Here is a 22,193-nt window from a genome sequence, read left to right as displayed (position 1 = left end):
AATAAAGTCATTCCAGAATTTTATTTTCTATTTCCCGTACCTCTCCCATTTAACCCTGCTCCTAATGTTATATTTGATTCACTGGTTTGGTACTGTGGTACTATGAGAAGCAGCACACGTATGATTAAAACTATATGTAGAGGAGAGAAATCCTACTGTATTATATTGTCAGATATTTTCTTTTAATTCAAATGAGAGAAGTTATGGTGTTTTATATTGCCATAAATTTTCTTTGGTTTATTTTAAAGGGCATAAAATTTTGTCGTTTTATGTTTCAGATATTGTCATTTGTTTTAATAGATTTGATTTTAAAAAAATCATTTACAGGAGAGATATTCTGCTGATTTGAATTGCCAGATATTTTGTTTTGATTCAAAGGAGGGAAATTCTGCTATTTTATTTTGCCAGGTATCGTTTTTGTTTTAATCTAAAGGACATAAAACCTGCTGTTATATGTTGTCAGGTATTTTCATTTGTTTTGATTTACAAAACAGAAATTCTGCTGTTATATCTTATCAAATTTTGTGTGTGTTTCTGCTGCTTGATTTTGCCAGGCATTTTCATTTGCTTTGATTCAAAGGACATGATATCTGCTGTTTGTGGTATTTTCATTTGTTTTAATCTAAAGGATAGAAAATCTGTTTGTTTGTTTCTCTCTCTCTCTCTCTGAATTTTTTTTTTTTTTTTATTTTTTTTTTATTTTTTAAAGATATATGTTAAAATACAGTACTTTTGCTGCATTATGCTGGCAGATGTTGTCCAGCAGAATTTGCCTGGATCTGATTTATTATCTGTGTGTGACCCAGATTGAGGAGAAGATCAACATCGACACATTAGAGACGCTGAAACATGCCTTCGCCTCTGCTGATGTCAACCGATCTGGGGACCTTGAACTTGAGGAGTTCAAGCAGCTGTTGAGAAAACAGCTCCATCTGGCCCCCAACAAGGTAGGGTAACTCTGGATGTTTGGGTTGTGGGTTTGTTTGGTGTGAAACAAGGCGTGTGTCAAAAAGTATTGTTTTGTTTTCTTTTTTTTTTCATTTTTTTTTTTTCATTAGCAGGCTGTCTTAAACCAGTTTAATTTTTGTGTGTGTGATGAGGGTGATGGGGAGAAGGGGAAGTGTGTGTGTTGTTGTCTTCAGTTTAACGTCTTTCCACTTGAAGTGATATTAGACGGGAAAAAAAAAAAACAAACAAAAAAAACAAACAAAAAAAACCGTGGGGGTAGGGGCTGTGAGAGGATGGACTAGTTATGAAAAAAATAAATAAATACATAAAATAAAATAAAATGCTTAACGTCTAATAAGATGAAATTATATTGTGTTAGAAACGGCGAAGTGTAGAAAACACAGCAGTTCTGTCTCTGTGGTGAAAACAGTCAAGGCTGGCTGTGGCGTTTAAGGTGATGCAAATGTCAATACATGGACCAGTCTGTCAGGACGGCGTAATTGTTGTACCAGTCATGACGAGGACGTGCGGGGTAGAACTGGTGTGGATGGTATCTGGTGGGGCGTGCAGGTCGTCTTGGTCTCTCCCACAGCAGATCTCGGACGTGTCGCCCTACGTTGGCTGCCAGTAGACTGGACCCCCTCTGATTCAGATGGATGCCGTCCCGAAGATGATGCGGTTTGATGTTATCATTTTCTACAAATGAAATGTTGGCCACATCGTACAGGTCGGAACTGACGATAGCGTTAAACAGCTGTCTTCTGATTTCTGTTTTTTTATCTTTTACTGGTGTGACTTTGCTTATGACGAATTTTATATGGGTGTTTTTCTGCGCTGTTTCTTTTATTGTGGAAACGAATGTTTTGCATAGTTCTGTAGGTTCGTTCACTTTCAGGTCGTTGATACCGCAGTGAATTACAACAAGGTCCGTTTTTTCTGGGGGTGAAGAAAACTCTTGTAGGGATTTCTGTGTCGCATGTAAGGTGTGGTTCCTTTGTTTCGAAGCCTGGAAGCAGTATGATCTTCCAAGTCTTTTTTCGTGTACTCCATTCATTACTGAATCATGTAGGATCAGCACTTTTGGAAGGTCCTCATGTTCCTCTGTGTTCTTATTGGAACGTTTCGTGTAAGTCTGCTTTTCTTTGACGTAATTCGACGAGGTCTTGTCAGGGACTGGTTTGACGTCAGCGTTCTGGAGCTTTTGCTGCTTTGGTGTTTCTTTTTTCCCAGTGGTGGTGATGGGCTTGTCACATTTCGTTGTTGTTTTTTCTGGGTTCTTCTGTTTTACTGGACTCAATCCTGAACGTTTTGCTGCTTCAGCGTATGTAATTTTTGGTTTGGGGCTGGATTCCGTTTGTGTTTCACTGGAAACCATAGAAACAGTTGTCTTCGTAAAAAACATCGTTGATTGTTTTAACAAATTGTTTTGGGCTTCCACAGTCTTCTCTAGGGAAGAAATTCGGTTGCAGAGAGCTCTCACCGTCTGCCTGAGGTCTAATAAAGTAGACTCTATGTTTAGGTCAGGCACTGCCTGGATCAAAGGCGTCTCTTCGACTTCTTTTGCCGTGGGGAGGTCAGCCGTTGAGGGTAACCTCGTATCGGGCATTTTACTCACTGGAGTTTGGGTTTTCAACCCGCTACCACTCGATTCCAGTTGCCCGCCGACAGCATGTGTTGATGTAGTCACCACACGGGCACTGAAGCTTCTTGTTTTCATTTCTTTTGTTGACATTTGCCAACTTTTGCCACAGTCAGGTTCAGCTGCTGGTAGTCTCCGCCATTTTTCTTGTGCGTCTGTGTCTCTTGTGTGTGTGTGTGTGTGTGTGTGATGAGGATGATGGGGAGAAGGGGAAGTGTGTGTGTGTGTGTGTGTGTGTGTGTGTGTGTGTGGTGTTTTGATGCAATCTAATATGATGAAGTTAGTGTACTTATGTTTTTTTTATTGATCCATTGTTTCTTTTGATCATATTTTTTTGTTGGCTTATTTATTTTAAATAAATACTTAATCAGTTAATGAATACATATTTTCACTTATTTTCTTTATCTCCAGGGAATGCTTATCAATTGGTAAACAGTGTGGTTGATCTCAAACTGAAGATTTCTCATGTTCATCATTTCCTAAAAAAAAAAAATTGATTTAGCTTCTTAGTTCAAGTGAGTATTTGCTTTATTCATTTACTTATTTATTCTAGTTTGCAGTTTACATTGTAGTAGGTTATTACTCCTTTGTTTGTCTTTGGTTTCATAAAAAATCACACTGTGTGAATAGACGTTAAACTGAAGAAGAAGAAGAACAATAACACACACACACACACACACACACACACACACACACACACACACACACATGCTTGCACGCACACATGCATGAATGCATGAAACCATGCACCCATGCATGCAACCCCCCCCCCCCCCCACACACACACACACAAACACTCAAAAAACAAAACAAAACAAAAAAAACAAACAAAAAAACCCACACATACAGAGGCATGCACATAGTCATGCACACACACACACACACACACACACACACACACACACACACACACACACACACACACACACACACACACACTCAACCACACACACACACACACACCCTTCATTCTCCAGGTAACAACCAACCAACTCCAACTCCCAGAACAGGGCCACAGGCACCATCACCAGACAATAACAGGGTCAGGGGTGGCTCCCCCCTCTCCCTCACACACACACACACAGGCACAGGTGATTTGCAGCCACACACACACACACACACACACACACACACACACACACACACAGGCGCAGATGATTTGCAGCCACACACACACACACACACACACACACACACACACACACACACACACACACACACACAGGCACAGATGATTTGCAGCCACACACACACACACACACACACACACACACACACACACACACACACACACAGGCACAGATGATTTGCAGCCACACACACACACACACACACACACACACACACACACACACACACACACACACACACACACACAGGCACAGGTGATTTGCAGCCACACACACACACACACACACACACACACACACACACACACACACACAGGCACAGATGATTTGCAGCCACACACACACACACACACACACACACACACACACACACACACACACACACAGGCACAGATGATTTGCAGCCACACACACACACACACACACACACACACACACACACACACACACACACACACACACACACACACACACAGATAATTTCCAGCCACTTATCAGGCAAGCACAGGGCATGGATCCCCTTTCCCAGCAGTTTCCATTAACTCTTTCTGACAACAAAGCCCATGACATGGAGTCTCGGGGTCAGATCACTGATTTCCTTCCCCCTGATCACAGTGATCCCCTCCTGCTACATGGTGGCACCAGCTTCAGACAGTGTAGTTCTTTGACCAGATAGACTACGATAGACTGATAGAGAGTATTGTCGTGGTTTTGGGTGCTGTGTGTCACTGATCCCATGGTCTGCCTTGGTGGTGGAGCCGCTACACTGTTGAAACACATCACCGACTGTCTCTGGCTCTGGTGGTTGTGGTGGAGCCGCTACACTGTTGAAACACATCACCGACTGTCTCTGGCTCTGGTGGTTGTGGTGGAGCCGCTACACTGTTGAAACACATCACCGACTGTCTCTGGTTCTGGTGGTTGTGGGTAGGGCATGAGTTTCGGCAAAGCTTTGGATTGTGGATTTTACCTTGTGGGCAATGTCCCACATTTCTTCCCCTGTGCTTTTCCGTTTATAAGATGAAAAAACATGTAAGTTAGTTAAAAACATTGTAATGTATACTCTACATTTCTCCCCATGTCATGAGACGTAAAGAAGGCCAGTCAAAGAGTGGAGGGGAAGAAATGTAGAGTACATATTTACAATGTTATATGATTAAACAAATTTACAATTTTCCCTGTCTGCGGAACAAAACTGAATGGAAAGAACACAGGGGAAGAAATGTGGATATTGTCGCCATGTGAAGATGTCATGATGAATGTTTCTGGCAAGCTGGTGAAATGAAAGGTTGCTATGACGGATGCAATAGCCGAGTGGTTAAAGCGTTGGACTGTCAATCTGAGGGTCCCGGGTTCGAATCACGGTGACGGCGCCTGGTGAGTAAAGGGTGGAGATTTTTACGATCTCCCAGGTCAACATATGTGCAGACCTGCTAGTGCCTGAACCCCCTTCGTGTGTATATGCAAGCAGAAGATCAAATACGCACGTTAAAGATCCTGTAATCCATGTCAGCATTCGGTGGGTTATGGAAACAAGAACATGCCCAGCATGCACCCCCCCCTCCCCGAAAACGGAGTATGGCTGCCTACATGGCGGGGTAAAAACGGTCATACATGTAAAAGCCCACTGGTATGCATACGAGTGAACGTGGGAGTTGCAGCCCACGAACGCAGAAGAAGAAGAAGAAGAAGAAAGGTTGCTATGCTAGACTTCCGGAGACTTTTGTGTGTGCGTGTGCGTATGTGTGTGTGTGTGTGTGTGTGTTTTCTCTGCAATTTTTGGACAGTGAATTTCTGTACCTGTATATGGACAGTAAAACCAGCCTGGAGTCTTGTTATAATTATTTGGAGGAAGAAAATCTTGCTGATGGAAGGTTATTCTCGTTTGTTGATTTGGTGAATATTGAGAAAATTGTTGTTGTGACGAATCTGATGTGAACAGACTACTGAAACAGTGAAGGGATGTGTTTTCATTAGAAAATTGTTTTTCAACAAGAAAGTTGAACTGTATTGAAAAAAGACAAAGTGAGTATTTTGTTTTCTTCTGATGGAATTTTTTTAGTTTTTGTTTTAGCATTATTTCTGGAAGAAAAGGAGAAGACAAGTGTTTTTTTTTGTTTGTTTGTTTTTTTGTTTTTGTTTGTTTGTTTTTTTAAAGTAAAAGTGCTTGTCTTGTGTGCTGTGTCTGCTAATTTTGTTGAAGTATTGTGCTGTATGTGTGTATCATTTTGATATTGTGATGTCTTCTGTCGCACTGTCTGTATGTCTCTGTATATCTCTCTCCCTTTCTCTATCTTTCTTTCCCCCTCTCTCTTTCTCTCTCTCTCTCTTCCTCTTTCGGGTTCAAGGAAGCATGCATGTTTCATGGCAATGCGTTTCACCCTGTCTATACAATTGTCCCTGTACCCCCTACTCACACCCCTTGACATGGCCTAGTCATTACCCCCCCCCCCAACCCAAAACAGCCCCCCTGCATCCCCCCGACTCCCCAACAATATTGTGATGCCTGATATGTATAATGAGTGTTGTGCAGTGTGCGATGATTTTGGGTGTGTATGAACATAACCCAGTGTTGTGCAGTGTGTGATGATTTTGGGTGTGTATGAACATAACTCAGTGTTGTGCAGTGTGCAATGATTTTGGGTGTGTATGAACATAACTCAGTATTGTGCAGTGTGTGATGATTTTGGGTGTGTATGAACATAACTCAGTGTTGTGCAGTGTGTGATGATTTTGGGTGTGTATGAACACAACTCAGTGTTGTGCAGTGTGTGATGATTTTGGGTGTGTATGAACATAACTCAGTGTTGTGCAGTGTGCGATGATTTTGGGTGTGTATGAACATAACTCAGTGTTGTGCAGTGTGCAATGATTTTGGGTGTGTATGAACATAACTCAGTATTGTGCAGTGTGTGATGATTTTGGGTGTGTATGAACATAACTCAGTGTTGTGCAGTGTGTGATGATTTTGGGTGTGTATGAACATAACTCAGTATTGTGCAGTGTGTGATGATTTTGGGTGTGTATGAACATAACTCAGTGTTCCAGTGTTAGGCTGGATGTCAGTGCAGGGTTGTGTATGTCTGGTTTTCAGTTTAGTGTTTAAATGTGTGTTTTTGAATGTGACATTATACATTGAACAGTGCCACCTAACATGTTTGACTTGGAAAGGCGCAATGTATATTATTATTATTATTGTTATTATTGATATTATTATTATTGTTATTATTGATGTTATTATTATTGTTATTATTGATATTGCTATCATTGTAACTGTTGTTGTTGTTGTTGTTATTGTGATTATTATTATTATTATTATTATTATTATTATTATAATGATTCTTCTTCTTCTTCTTTTTTAATTATTGTTGTTGTTGTTGTTACTGTGTATGATGATGATGATGATTATCACTGTTATTATTGTTAACATGGCTGTCACGATCATTACATGATTTGGCTCACATTTTGCATGACAGTGTTCAGTATCTACTTTTCAAGGAATCCATTGATGTGATAGTGCCTCCTGAATCACCATCGCCAGTTGTCTGAGGGGACAATTACTCTTTCAGCACCAAGTTTCTGTGTGAAATCACTCCTCAGCACCAGATATTTTAGAAACTGATGCTCTGTCACAGGCTTCGGTTCAGGTCAAAAGTGGAGTGATGGCGTTGTGGTATGCGCCGCCTAGGAAGCGAGAGAATCTGAGTGCACTGGTTCGAATCCCGGCATAGTCGCCAGTATTTTCTCCCCCTCCACTAGACCTTGAGTGGTGGTCTGGATGCTAGTCATTTGGATGAGACGATAAACCGAGGTTCTGTGTGCAGCATGCACTTAGTGCATGTAAAAGAACCCACAGCAACAAAAGGGTTGTTCTTCTCAATGCGGGCAGGTGTGGAAGGCCACCTCCTTGGCGTGCAGGTTGTTCTTGCCTTTCAGGCAGGAAAAAATACAAAAGAATGGGTGGCGCTCTCAGTGTAGCGACGCGCTGTCCCTGGGGAGAGCAGCCCAAAATTTCACATGGAGAAATCTGTTGTGACAAAAAAGAATAATACAATACAATACAATACAACAACACAGTGGACTTGTTCACTTCAAACTGGGTCAGGGAGCAAAGGTCAGTCATTGTTCTGTTGGTGGGGAAACTGGCTGCAGCTGTCAAGCTTTGTTACACTGTGAAAAACAGTCTTATCAGCGTGCCCCCTCAGTGTCGACAAAAGTTGCCTATGGCGGTGCACTGTCTGGTCAACAAAAGTCACCAATAGTGGTGAAAGCGTTAAACAAAATTCCTCCTCCTGCCTTGTGAACTGTTTGAATCCACACGTGGAAGATGATAATTTAGTACTTTTATTGTATTTCATGGATTGGAAAGCACCAGACAGAGATCATTACCATCATTAAAGGACTTTTTTTTTATAGTTAAGGAAGCATAATGCTGTGTTTCACTGACGGAGTGTCTGCCTGGCATCTAATCAATGGACCTAAAGGATTTTTCTGCAGCAAGTAATGAAGGAGCATTCCCAGCTTGCAGTGCCACTAAAAAGACTTCAAAGCTTGTAGCTGTGATTCAGCTTGTTACTGTGTTGAGCATGGGTGTGTGTTCATAGAGCTAAAAGTGTGCACGCTGCATAGTTAGTGTGTGAGTGTGTGTGTGTGTGTGTGTGTGTGTGTGTGTGTGTGTGCATGCTTGTTTGCACATGCTCATGTGTATGTGTTCACACCTAAATGCACATGCATACATGTTGATGTAATCACATAATCACTGACATAACAAAACCCAACAAAACATTCCTGTGGGAATGAAGGTCTATTTCTATTTTCTGAAATTAGGTCTCCCTCTCCCTCTCCCAGTATCGTTCTAAACTCATTATGTGATGAAATGGTTATCAGTTATTTTGAAGAAGGTTGAAGATACAGACCAAACAAATCAATGTTGATCAAAATGATGTCTCTGACAGTTGTCTGACCCCCAAGCGTGTGTGTGGTGTGTGTGTGTGTGTGTGTGTGTGTGTGTGTGTGTGAAGAGATCTTCAGTTTAACGTCTATTCACTAGAAGTGCTATTAGATGGAAAGAAGAGAGGTCGTGGATGGAAGAGAGGGAATGCCTGTGAACATTAGTGTAGGAAAGTGTTAATGTATGGTGTGCGGCGTGTGTGTGTGGCAGGAGCAGCAGATAGACGCGCTGTTCATGAAGATCGACTGGGCGTCTGAGGGGTCCATCACGTGGGACGAGTTCTGCACCTACATGCAGCTGGAGTACGCGGAGAAGGAGGACTCGTACCTTCGTGCCAAGGAGGTGGCCTTCCACACACCTGCCCGCATTGAGAACATCCCGCACCGCGACCCCGTGCTGCGCATTACAGACACCAGCGATGGGACCTTCGTGGCTTGTAGCCAGGTGTGTGGGGGTGGGGTGTATGTATAGAGTGTTGGGGGGTGGGAGGGGTATGTGATGGAATTGTTGTGGCTTCTAGCCAGGTGTGTGTGTATGGGGGGGGGGGGGTGGGGGGGGGGGGCTGTGGGGGTGGGTAAGGGTGTGTGTGTGTAGGTTGGTGGGTGTGCGATGTGTGTGTGTGTGCTTGTATCCAGGTGATTGTGTGTGTGTGTGGGGGGATGGGTGTGTGTGTGTGTGTGTGTGTGTGTGTCTAACACCAGTGATGGAACCTTTGTGGATTGTAGCCAGGTGAGTGTGTGGTGTGTGTGTGTGTGTGTGTATGGGGGGTGTGAGTGTGGTTGTGGGTGGGAGGGGTGTCTATCACTGAAACCAGCAATGGAACCTTTGTGGCTTGTAGACAGGTGAGGGTGATGTTTTGAGTACTTATATCACCCCTGAAAACAGAGTATGTCTGCCTACATGGCGGGGTAAAAACGGTCATGCACGAAAAAGTCCACTTGTGTACATACGAGTGAACGTGGGAGTTGCAGCCCACAAATGAAGAAGAAGAAGAAGAGTACTTATACAGTGCCTATCCTCGGTCGGAGACTAAGCTCTAAGCACTTTACAAACACGGAGTTATTTGCACCACAGGCTGCCTACCTGGATAAAGTCATCTGACAGCTGCCGTTTGGGCACTCGTCATTCGTTTTCTGTGTCATTCAATCCGGTTTCAGTCACACACACATGAACACTCATACAGACATGTAACATTTTTTACGTGTGTGACCGTTAGGTTCATTTACCCCACCATTTAGGTAGCCATACTCCGTTTTTGGGGGGTGTGCGTACTGGGTATGTTCTTGTTTCTGTAATGCCCCGAACACTGACATGGATTACAGGATCTTTAACATGTGTACTTGATCTTCTGCATGCGTATACACACGAAGGGGGTTCAGGCACTAACAGGTCTGCACAAAAGTTGACCTGGGAGATTGGAAAAATCTCCACCCTTTACCCACCAGGTGTGTGTGGGTAGTGTGTGGTGTGTGTGTCTGTGTGTGTGTGTGTGTGTGTGTGTGTGTGTCTGTGAGTGTGTGTGTGTGTTTGTGTGTCTGTGAGTGTGTGTGTGTGTGTGTGTTTGTGTGTGTGCTTGCGTGTACATGTGACGTATATTTTGTTGCATGAAATATTCAGAATATCCACCCTTTCCAATAGATTGAATTTAAAAAAAGACCACACTTTGTGCTGTTGTCTCCAGGAGGGCTTTGTCACATTCTGGTCGGCCAACACTGAGCTGAAGAGAACACGGAGTGTTGTGGTGAGCACATTGTTTTCTGTCTCATGTTTGTTTGCTTTTTGTTTTGTGGCGTCTGTACACTGTGTTGATGAATGTAACGAATGAAGATGGTTTGTACAGGGCCTGCAAACAGTTCCACACTCTGAGTTGAGTGTTCACAGTGCCACCCACACACACACACACACACACACACACACACACACACACACACACACACACAGAGACATGCACACACACACACACACACACACACACACACTCACACACACACACACACACACACACTCACACATACACACATACACACACACACACACACATACACACACACACATACACACACACATACACACACACACACACACACACACACACACACACACACACACACACACACACACACCCCTATTTCTATATCATCCTTTCCCGACTCCCACTTCCCCCATTTCTTTCCTTTAAAAAAAAATACTTCTTCTCTTTTTTTTCTTAGGGCAGGATGTAAAAAAGCTGTACAAGCTTATTCTTTTACCCTCAATAAAGATCATTTTGACTTGATTTGACTTGACTTGACCTACACACACACACACACACACACACACACACACACACACACACACACACACACACACACACACACACACACATGCACACTCATGCACACATACACATTCACACTCACACAGAAACACACACACACACACACAAAGCTCACAAACACACACACACACACACACACACAGACAGACACAGACACACACACACAAATACACACAATTCTTGTTTATCCTTTAATACAGTAAATCAATCAATATTTAGTTAAGTCTTTTGTGCTGTCCGTACCCTATAGAACCACTCGGTTCATGGCTACAAAAGGGGAGATGTAGCCAAGTGCTTAACTGCTACAAATAACCTTAGTACTTAATTGGCTACAAATAACCTTAGTTCAATTCACAGTGCAAGCCGAAAGCTGAGCTGTAGCAGACGCCATTTTTATAGCCACAGCGTACCTGCTGTCTTTCAGTGACTCAGGCATAAAGCACGACGCCACTATACTGGGGTAATCCGTATAGGAGAGAGCATGATAACTAAATTACAGTTAACAGACCGATCCATATCAGGTGGTTTTAATCAATAACTGATATTAATCCAACACTATCTTGTAATCACAACAGCAGAATACTACACACATCTTAGAGTACTGAGAATCAGTGAAACACTAACCTTCAGTGACAGCAAATGAGAAAGAACGCATCATATGCACTCACTAGAATATTCTGGAACAAACTATCTGTGTCCCGAGACATCATTGACTGTGACGTTAAGAAGAATCGAATGGAACACTGCTCCAAGCATATGACGACATGGTGATTATTTAGATCAATCATAGCTGAGCTGTGACTAACATGTCAAAGCAATAACTGAACAAATAATTAACTGAACAAAGCAATAACTGAACATACTCATATGAACACAAGTACTGTGTCGAATAATACAATTTACAAATCAACACATTCTACACACTAGTACTTAAGTGATATGTAGCGAGATGTCTGCTGTTGTGAGAACACACACGACACACACTCAAACTGCCCGCGATGCAGCAAGAGAGAGAGAGAGCAGCTCTGGTCAGATCACTGACCAGGTTTGAAATGACCACTCATCACTCACTGTGCCAATTTATACAGGTTAAGCAAACTACAAAGACAGTCACGTGTGCTGCCAACCAGATCAGCTCTAATCTGGCCAAGTCTGACAACAACTGTGTTTCTTACAAGGTGTTCAGTGATAGATTTCTAAATGATTCCTGAACCGATTTACGTCGGATAAGTTGCAAAAGAAAGAGCTCAACACCTATTTTATAATGAGTATAAAATGAAGTGTTGATTATTTAAGATGAATTTATAATCTCAATTTAAGTCACCTGAACAAGGTCAATTTTAACAAGCTCATCGCTGAAAATTACAAACTGCGTTAAATCAGTTTAATGTAGGCAAACACAAATGGAATAGACTTAAAGATGGAATTGCAACGATTCTGCCAGTATATAATACTTGTAGTTTACTGATCTGACAAAAGATATATTAGTTAAATACGTGAAGCAGAAACACTGATTCCAGCTCAGCCAATAGCGTACCGTGACACGACACTGGTCGAGCCGTGAGTAGGTTGTCTGGCGAAGAGGACAAAATGATGTAAGCGGAGTGACGTCACACATTCTGTGCGTGGGTTAGTTGTAAAAACTGTCGTCTGCTAATACAGTTTGTGCATGAATCATTGTCTGAAGCCTAAGAGCACTGTCTGAAGCAGGATGAAGCTAAGCGCAAGGCTACATGTATAAGTGTGAAGCGTGATAACATGTTCCAGTTTCACTGTGAACGAACGCAATGTGTGACGCCGTTTTCAGAACACAGAAAACACAGGTCGCACCAAGCCCAAATGGATCACAGACTTCGTCATCATGTCCCAGTTCAACAAGATCATTGTGGGGACAGGGTGAGTGTTCCTTTAAACCTGATCATTATGGGGACAGGGTGAGTGTTCCTTTAAACCTGATCATTTTGGGAGCAGGGTGAGTGTTCTTTTAAACCTGATCATTGTGGGGACAGGGTGAGTGTTCCTTTAAACCTGATCATTTTGGGAGCAGGGTGAGTGTTCTTTTAAACCTGATCATTGTGGGGACAGGGTGAGTGCTCCTTTAAACCTGATCATTATGGGGACAGGGTGAGTGTTCCTTTAAACCTGATCATTATGGGGACAGGGTGAGTGTTCCTTTAAACCTGATCATTATGGGGACAGGGTGAGTGTTCCTTTAAACATGATCATTGTGGGAGCAGGGTGAGTGATCCTTTAAACATGATCATTGTGGGAACAGGGTAAGTGATCCTTTAAACCTGATCATTGTGAGGACAGGGTGAGTGTTCCTTTAAACCTGATCATTGTATGAGCAGGGTGAGTGATCCTTTAAACCTGATCATTGTGGGGACAGTAAATAAGCAAGTGATGAAATACTGCCCACAATTCATGTGGAGTCGTGGCCTAGTGATTACGCCTCTACCAAGGAAGCGAGAGAATCTGAGCAGTCTGGATCAAATCCCACACTGGCCTAAATTTGGTACCCAGATTTTGAAGCCAGTGATTTTGATGATCGGATGAACCGAGGTCCTCTATGTAGGAATCATTTAGCACAAGTAAAAGAACCCACAGCAACAAAAGATATTTCCCTGGCAACGTTCTGAAGAAAAATTCACTGTGATATAGATGTGTGTGTGTGTGTGTGCGTGCGTGCGTGCGTGTGTGCGTGTGTGTGTGTGTGTGTGTGTGTGTGTGTGTGTGTGTTTGGGTACGTGCTTGTGTGTGTGCTTTCTTGCATGCGTGCATGTGTGTGTGCGTGTGACTGAAACCTGACTGAATGACACAGGAAACGAAAGATGAGCGTCCAAAAGGCACCTGTCAGTTAGCCATACCCAGGTTGGCAGCCTGTTGTGCAAATGACTGCATGTTTTTAAAGCACTTAGAGCTTGATCTATGACTGTGAGGATGGATGCTGCATATAAGTATCAGTCAGTCTGTTTATTTTTCTGCTCACATTGCATTCACTAGATGGCCTAGAGGTAACGTGTCCGCCGAGGAAGTGAGAGAATCTGAGCAGGAAAAAATGCCAAAAAATGGATGGCACTCTCAGTGTAGCGACACGCTGTTCCTGGGGAGAGCTGCCTGGATTTCACACAGCGAAATCTGTTGAGACAAAAACAAGTAATGCAGTGATACAATGCAGTACATTTTGTGCTGGCAGGGACCGTGAGATCCAGTTCTTTGAGCTGTCGTCCTTTGAGCCATACTGTCAGATCAGCGGTCTGGAGACTGTCCCTCTGAAGCTGGACTACAGGTAACACACCTTGACCTTGTTGACCTGTCTGTCAACTCTGTGCTGTCTTCAGGGGAAGTGGGATTGGGTGGGAAGTGTGGGGGTGGGGGTGGGGAGTGTGTGTGTTGGGGGAGTGGGGAAGTGGGGGTGGGTGTGGGGTGCTCTCTGTCGATCTGTATGTCACCTCTGTGCTGTGTTCAGGGGAGGGGGGTGGGTGGGGGATTGGGGAGGGGGAGTGGGGTGAGAGTGGGTGTGGGAGTGCCTTCTATTGACCTGTGTGTCACCTCTGTGCTGTGTTTAGGTGTGTCACCTCTGTGCTGTGTTTAGGTGTGTCACCTCTGTGCTGTGTTTAGGTGTGTGCTGTGTTTAGGTGTGTGCTGTGTTTAGGTGTGTCACCTCAGTGCTGTGTTTAGGTGTGTCACCTCTGTGCTGTGTTCAGGTGTGTCACCTCTGTGCTGTGTTTAGGTGTGTCACCTCTGTGCTGTGTTTAGGTGTGTCACCTCTGTGCTGTGTTCAGGTGTGTCACCTCTGTGCTGTGTTCAGGTGTGTCACCTCTGTGCTGTGTTCAGGTGTGTCACCTCTGTGCTGTGTTTAGGTGTGTCACCTATGTGCTATGTTTAGGTGGGTCATCTCTGTGCTGTGTTCAGGTGGGTCACCTCTGTGTTTAGGTGTGTCACCTCTGTGCTGTGTTTAGGTGGGTCATCTCTGTGCTGTGTTCAGGTGGGTCACCTCTGTGTTCAGGTGTGTCACCTCTGTGCTGTGTTTAGGTGGGTCACCTCTGTGCTGTGTTCAGGTGTGTCACCTCTGTGCTGTGTTTAGGTGTGTCACCTCTGTGCTGTGTTCAGGTGAGGTGTGTCACCTCTGTGCTGTGTTCAGGTGTGTCACCTCTGTGCTGTGTTTAGGTGTGTCACCTCTGTGCTGTGTTTAGGTGTGTCACCTCTGTGCTGTGTTTAGGTGTGTCACCTCTGTGCTGTGTTTAGGTGGGTCACCTCTGTGTTTAGGTGTGTCACCTCTGTGCTGTGTTTAGGTGTGTCACCTCTGTGCTGTGTTTAGGTGTGTCACCTCTGTGTTTAGGTGTGTCACCGCTGTGCTGTGTTTAGGTGTGTCACCTCAGTGCTGTGTTCAGGTGGGTCACCTCTGTGCTGTGTTTAGGTGAGGTGTGTCACCTCTGTGCTGTGTTCAGGTGTGTCACCTCTGTGCTGTGTTTAGGTGTGTCACCTCTGTGCTGTGTTCAGGTGGGTCACCTCTGTGCTGTGTTCAGGTGTGTCACCTCTGTGCTGTGCTCAGGTGGGTCACCTCTGTGCTGTGTTCAGGTGTGTCACCTCTGTGCTGTGTTTAGGTGTGTCACCTCTGTGCTGTGTTCAGGTGTGTCACCTCTGTGCTGTGTTCAGGTGTGTCACCTCTGTGCTGTGTTCAGGTGAGGTGTGTCACCTCTGTGCTGTGTTCAGGTGAGGTGTGTCACCTCTGTGCTGTGTTCAGGTGAAGTGTGTCACCTCTGTGCTGTGTTTAGGTGTGTCACCTCTGTGCTGTGTTTAGGTGTGTCACCTCTGTGCTGTGTTCAGGTGAGTTGTGTCACCTCTGTGCTGTGTTCAGGTGAGGTGTGTCACCTCTGTGCTGTGTTCAGGTGGGTGTGGGGAGAAGTAGGATGGAGATGGGAAGTGGGATGGGCTGGGGGTTGGAGGTGGGGGTGGGCTGGGGGTTGGAGGTGGGGGTGGGCTGGGGGTACCCATTGTTGACCTTGTGTGCTGTGTTCAGGGAGGAGGTGCTGGGGTGGGAACTGGGTGTATGTTGGGGGTGGGGGTGGGGGTCTGTTGGGGGTTTGTGTGTGTGTGTGTGTGCATGTGTGTGCGTGTGTGTGTGTGTTTTGGGAGTTGTGTTTGTGTGTGTATGTTTTGTGTGTGTGTGTGTGTGTGTGTGTGTTTGCGCGCGTGCATTCGTGTGTGTGTGTGTGTGTGTGCGTGCACGTGTGTGTGTGTGTGTGTGTGTGTAGTAGGTTTGTATTTTGTTCTTTCCCAGAAAGACAAAGGAACGAAGTGGAGCAATATTTCTCAATAATGATTTTTGTGTGTGTGTGTGTTTGGTTTTTTTTTGGTTTTCTTATGATGGCAAGGGAAATGTGTATGTTTATAAAAGTATATATGAATTGTGATCAGATAGCGTCTGTGTGTGTAAGGATGTATGCATGGGTGCATGCATGTGCACACATGTTTGTGTGCATGTTTGTGCATGCCTACACACTATAGATATATTTGTGGGTATGTTCTTGTGAAAATTTACTACAGTTGTACTCTTTATAATATCTTACCAAACATGTATATGAAATCAAGTTGACAGATAGCTATGGTTAAAAAAACAACAACAACAACAAAAAAAGAAAGAAACAAACAAACAAAAAAAACAACAAAGAGAATACTTACAGAAGTTGAGACTGTGTTAAATGTTGTTTATAACGTTCGATCAGCATGCATTGCTAATAGAATAAAGTCAGTTTTGCATAAGCTTATACATGAACATGCATAGCTCATATAATAAGTCTGTTTTGCGTAAGCTTATACATGAAGATCAGACATGTTTTATTACAGGTCAGTATTTTGGTGACAGCTTTAGATTTTGTACATCTTGCGACATCCCGTACGATATTCTGCATCGCTTCATGAATAAACATCTTCCAGGCTGGTGTTAGTCTGCATAGAATTTGAAAAATCATTTGATTGAGCAGAAATCATGATGGGCGCAATAGCCGAATGTTTAAAGCATTGGAGTTTCAATCCGAAGGTCCTGGGTTCAAATCTTGATAACGGCGCCTGGTGGGTAAAGGGTGATTTTTCCAATCTCCCAGGTCAACATATGTGCAGACCTGCTTGTGCCTGAACCTCCTTTGTGTGTATACGCAAGCAGAAGATCAAATACTCACGTTAAAGATCCTATAATCCATCTCACCATACACTCCCCAAAATGGAGTATGTCTGCCTACATGGCGGGGTAAAAATGGTCATACACATAAAAGCCCACTTGTGTATATACGAGTGAACGAGTGAATGTGGGAGTTGCAGCCCACAAACGAAGAGGAAGAAGAAGAGAAGAAGAGACAACAAAAGCGGTGCTGTGTTGTTTGTGTTCAGCTCCACAGGGTTTGACGAATGTTTGATCCTGTACGGAGACACCCAGGGCTGCATCAACATCTTTGTGGTCAGGTCTACAGGAGAATGCCTCAGGTTGGTGTCTCACACCTCATCACTTTTCTTCATAAAACTCTTGCTTTCTTCTCATCCGATAACTTTCCTTGGTTGAACAAGAACACACACACACACACACACACACACACACACACACACAGACACATGCAACAGTGCAACAAGAGAAATAATCACATTTTCAGTCTATAGATGTTTGATGTGTAATGTGGAAAATGATGTATGAAGTATGACATGTTTTTATATGGTGTATGCTGCTACTACTCTGTCTTTCTCCCTCCCTCTCTCTCTCTCTCTGTGTCTCTTTCACTCTCTCCCTCCCTCTCTCTCTCTGTGTCTCTTTCGCTCTCTCCCTCTCTCTCTCTCTGTGTCTCTTTCGCTCTCTCCCTCTCTCTCTCTCTCTCTCTCTGTGTCTCTTTCGCTCTCTCCCTCCATCTCTCTCTCTACCCCCAACTCTTCTCTATCTCTCTATGTGCTCCCGACCTTATGTTTGTCTTTTGTTTTTATATGTCTGCCACCACCACCACCACCAACAATACCAACACCACCACCCAGCACCAACACCACTACCACCACCAACACCACCACCACCACCACCACCAACAGCACCACCACCAACACCACCACCACCACCACCAACAACACCACCACCACCACCACCACCACCAACACCACCACCACCACCAACAATACCAACACCACCACCAACACCACCACCACCACCACCAACAATACCAACACCACCACCCAGCACCACCACCACCACCACCACCACCAACAACAACAACACTACCACCACCACCCTCATCATCATAAACACCACCACCAACACCACCATCATAAACACCACCACCACCACCCTCACCATCATAAACACCACCACCACCACCATCATAAACACCACCACAGCCACCACCATCATAAACACCACCACCAACACCACTTCAACCAGCACCACCACCACCACCACCATCATAAACACCACCACCACCACCACCATCATGAACACCACCACCACCGCCACCACCACTGCCACCACAGCAACAACAACAACCACAACCACAACAACAACTGCGACCACCACTGCCACAACCACCACCACAACCACAACGACAGCAACAACGACCATAACAACCACCACAACCACCACAACAACAACCCCACAACCACCACTAACACCACAACCACCACCACCACCACCACAACAACGACAAAACCACCACCACCACCACAACCACCACTAACACCACAACCACCAGCGCCAGCACCACCACCACAACAACACAACCACAACAGCAGCGTCATTGTTACAAGCGTGAGCGTGTCACATTGCAGGACGTGGAAGAAGATGCCCAAGCAGGATGGCTTCATTGCCAGCATCAGCCTGGACGCGGTGGCCAACGGACCCAACGTGCAGTTCATCCGCTGGCAGGTCCACGGGGACTGGGTGCAGCAGGTAAAGCGACCCACGGCAACTCTGATCCGGCTGAAAACACACTGTTACTTGCTTATCTATTACCCTCGGTGATAAAGATTTTGCCTTACCTTGTCTTGTCTTGTCTGTTTTCCGTTTTGAATTGGTCTTCCTCCTCGGCACGTCTTTCCCACTTGTTGCTCCTTAGTTAGATGTCTTTTCATTGCCCTTTGTAACCAAAGTCTCATTCTCACATGTCCTGTACTTTGTTATTTCCGATAAACTTTTCGGATTAAGTTTCGTTCGATAACATTTTGATCCACACACAGTTTTTTGTTAACGCTATCAAATTTATCTCTGTCTTTTTCTTTCAATAAAAAAAAAATTGCTGCGTACACCAATGTCTTCATTTGCGTCAACCACAAACACATTTGAAAAGTCATTTCTTGAAAACATCTTGATGATTAGGGCTCTGGGGCTTGGGGTTTTGTGTTGTATCCTGTTTTGATGTGTTGGATCGCATCGCATTGCATTGCATTGCATTACATTTGATTGCATTGGATTGTACTGTACTTTATTGTACTGTATTGTACCTTATTGTATATGTATTTATGTGCAAATTGTTTATTGAGTTGTACTGTATGGCACTGCATTGCATTCTGTTGTACTGTACTGTACTTTGCTGTACTGTGCTGTGCTGTACTGTGCTGTATTGTACTGTATTGTATTGTACTGTATTGTATTGTATTGTATTATACTGTATCATACCTTATTGGAAATCCATTGTTGTGCATTGTACTTTACTGTACTGTATTAGATTGGAATCATTTGGATTGTATTGGACTGGATTGTCATATTGTCTTGTATATATTTAGATGGGCGCAATAGCTGAATGATTAAAGTGTTGGACTTTCAATCTAAGGGTCCTGGGTTTGAATCTCAGTAACAGCGCCTGGTGGATAAAGGGTGGAGATTTTTTCCGATCTCCCAGGTCAACATAGTTATGTGCTGACCTACTTGTGCCTGAACCCCCTTCGCGTGTATATGCAAGAGGAAGATCAAATACGCATGTTAAAAATCCTGTAATCCATGTCAGCATTCAGTGGGTTATGGAAACAAGAACATACCCAGCATGCACACCCTGAAAACGGAGTATGGCTGCCTACATGGCAGGGTAAAAACGGTCATACACATAAAAACCCACTCATGTACGTACGAGTGAACAATGTGAGAGTTGCAGCCCACAAACGAAGAAGAAGAAGAAGTATTGTATTTATTACTGTTTGTCCAGAAAGATTTCTGTGCAGGAAATTCAGGCTGCTCTCATCAGTGTCACCCTCCTTTTTTTTCTTTTCCTTTTTTTTTAATCCTTTTTTTTTCTGTCTGCATGTGCAGATTGATATTTGAGGCCAGGTGTTTCCTGATGAAACTGTTGACCCCAGAGATCTGTTTACTTTGTATGTTGCCCTCAATGATAATGAAAAGCATGCACACACTCAATGCCCCACAAACCACTGTACCCTAATATATATATATATATACATATGTGTGTGTGTGTGTGTGTGTGTGTGTGTGTGCAGATCAAGTATTACCATGACATCGGACAGGTCATCTCCTGCTCCAACAATCCCAACACGGCTCTTGTCATAGGTCAGCATTCTTGTCTTTCAGTTTTTTCCCCATCTTTTTCTTTCCATCTTTCTTTCTTTCTTTTTCTTTTCTTTCTTTCTTTCTGTCTTTTTTTTCTTCATTTCTTTCTTTTTTCTGTCTTTCTTTCTGTCTCTCGTTCCTTCCATTTCTTTTTTTCCTCCCTTTCTTTCTTTCTGTCTTTTTTTCTTATTTCTTTCTTTTTCTGCCTCTCTTTCTTTCTTTCTGTCTTTCTGTCTCTCGTTCCTTCCATTTTTTTTTGTTTGTCCCTTTCTTTCTTTCTTTTTTCTTTTCCCTTTCTTCCTTCCTTTCTTTCTTTCCATTTCTCCTGCTTTCTTTCTCACCTTTTCTTTCTTTCTTTCTTTCCATCTTTCCCCTTTCTTCCCTGCTCTGTTTTGGTCTTGTGTTTCTTTGCTTTGCATTTGAAGCATGTTTAGAAAAACTTATTTATCACATCATGTTATTATTATTGATAATCTATTTTTTCAGTGGCATTTCTGTTTCTGTGTTTGTCTGTTTCGGGAAACCTTCTCTCTCTCTCTTTCTTTGTCTGTGTCTGTGTGACTGTCAGTCTTTTCCCTGTCTTACCTGTCTGCACTGTATGCCTTCTACCTTTGCACTGGTTGAAATAAATAAGTTATTTTGTCTTCCCAGTCCATTTCCCTTTCTTTAGTCAAGCAAGTCTTGACACTTTTTTTCTCTTTTCCATAGTCTGTGATGTACTATCTGTGCTGTTTTGCTCTGGTGATTAGGTAGTGAGTTGTAAACACTGGGGTGGGCACTAGCTGCCCATTCTGCAGTGTTATTTGCCTATGGCGTTTTTAAAGTATATTTTGTTTGGCTTTGAAGTATTGGTTTTTTCCCTTTGTTTTTACGATTTTTTGCAATCTGGGGATGATAAATCAAGCAGAATGGCTGATGCTCTCAGCATAGCCTAGTCTTATTTGCCATAAGGAGCTAAATGGTTGGGCTACTGTGTTATGAACTGTGTTTTGTGGGTTTATCTTAGTGTTTCTTTGTAGATGACAGTTTTATGTTGATGTGGTTAGCGTTTGTATGGTTTGACAGTCTTGATATGACCCTGTGCAGTCATCTGGACTATAAGCAACAAGAACAAGAATAAATAAATGAAGTAAAAGCGAATCAGAAACGGGATGACCACTGGAAGTTCTGTGTCTCTCTGCCTGTCTCCCTTTTTGTCTTTGTTGTGTTTTATGTTTTTCCTCTGTGGCTTTGTCTTCTTCAGCCCTCTCTCTTCCTGAAATCAGTTTGTCTTCAACATTCAGCAGTTCCTGTGGGAAAATCAGTGGCCTGGTTTCTTGTCCTTTGTCATGAATGTTGTTTGCTTCGGTGTGCTTGTGGTCGTGCCTTTGAGTGATTTTTTGGTGATGTGATTATGATTATTCTCTGCGTTGTCTCCATATCTTCTTCTTATCTTCTCTTTTTTGTTTTGTCATTCAAGTCATATCATGTTTTTTTGTTGTTGTTTTTTGAACAGACAGAAATGTACAAACTCAGTATTGCAGAACATGATTAGTTGTCGCATCAATCATCAATATTCCCCTAGTCACACTCACTAATCATTTATAAGAGTGATATTAAAAAAAAAAAAGAAAGAAAAAAGATATACACCAAAATAAAAACAAACAAATGAATGCTATATTGATTTACAGATGAAGTACAGG

The 22,193-nt window shown here is 43.4% G+C and overlaps 1 protein-coding gene across 1 annotated transcript in view; it reads left to right on the top strand.

Annotated features, from left to right (window-relative positions):
- LOC143298703 (cilia- and flagella-associated protein 337-like) overlaps nucleotides 1-22,193 on the top strand; it is an 86,616-nt gene that overhangs the window by 23,157 nt on the left and 41,266 nt on the right. Inside the window, exons 2-9 of the mRNA XM_076611599.1 lie at nucleotides 807-947; nucleotides 8,879-9,112; nucleotides 10,350-10,409; nucleotides 12,793-12,881; nucleotides 14,182-14,274; nucleotides 17,376-17,468; nucleotides 18,783-18,903; nucleotides 20,442-20,511. Coding sequence (XP_076467714.1) covers nucleotides 807-947; nucleotides 8,879-9,112; nucleotides 10,350-10,409; nucleotides 12,793-12,881; nucleotides 14,182-14,274; nucleotides 17,376-17,468; nucleotides 18,783-18,903; nucleotides 20,442-20,511 — 901 coding nt within the window. The remainder of the gene's footprint in view (nucleotides 1-806; nucleotides 948-8,878; nucleotides 9,113-10,349; nucleotides 10,410-12,792; nucleotides 12,882-14,181; nucleotides 14,275-17,375; nucleotides 17,469-18,782; nucleotides 18,904-20,441; nucleotides 20,512-22,193) is intronic.

The sequence above is a fragment of the Babylonia areolata genome, chromosome 24 (assembly GCF_041734735.1).
Source record: "Babylonia areolata isolate BAREFJ2019XMU chromosome 24, ASM4173473v1, whole genome shotgun sequence".
Taxonomy (NCBI): domain Eukaryota; kingdom Metazoa; phylum Mollusca; class Gastropoda; order Neogastropoda; family Buccinidae; genus Babylonia; species Babylonia areolata.
Note: the sequence above shows the minus strand (reverse complement) of the source record. Positions and strands in the feature narration are given on the sequence as shown.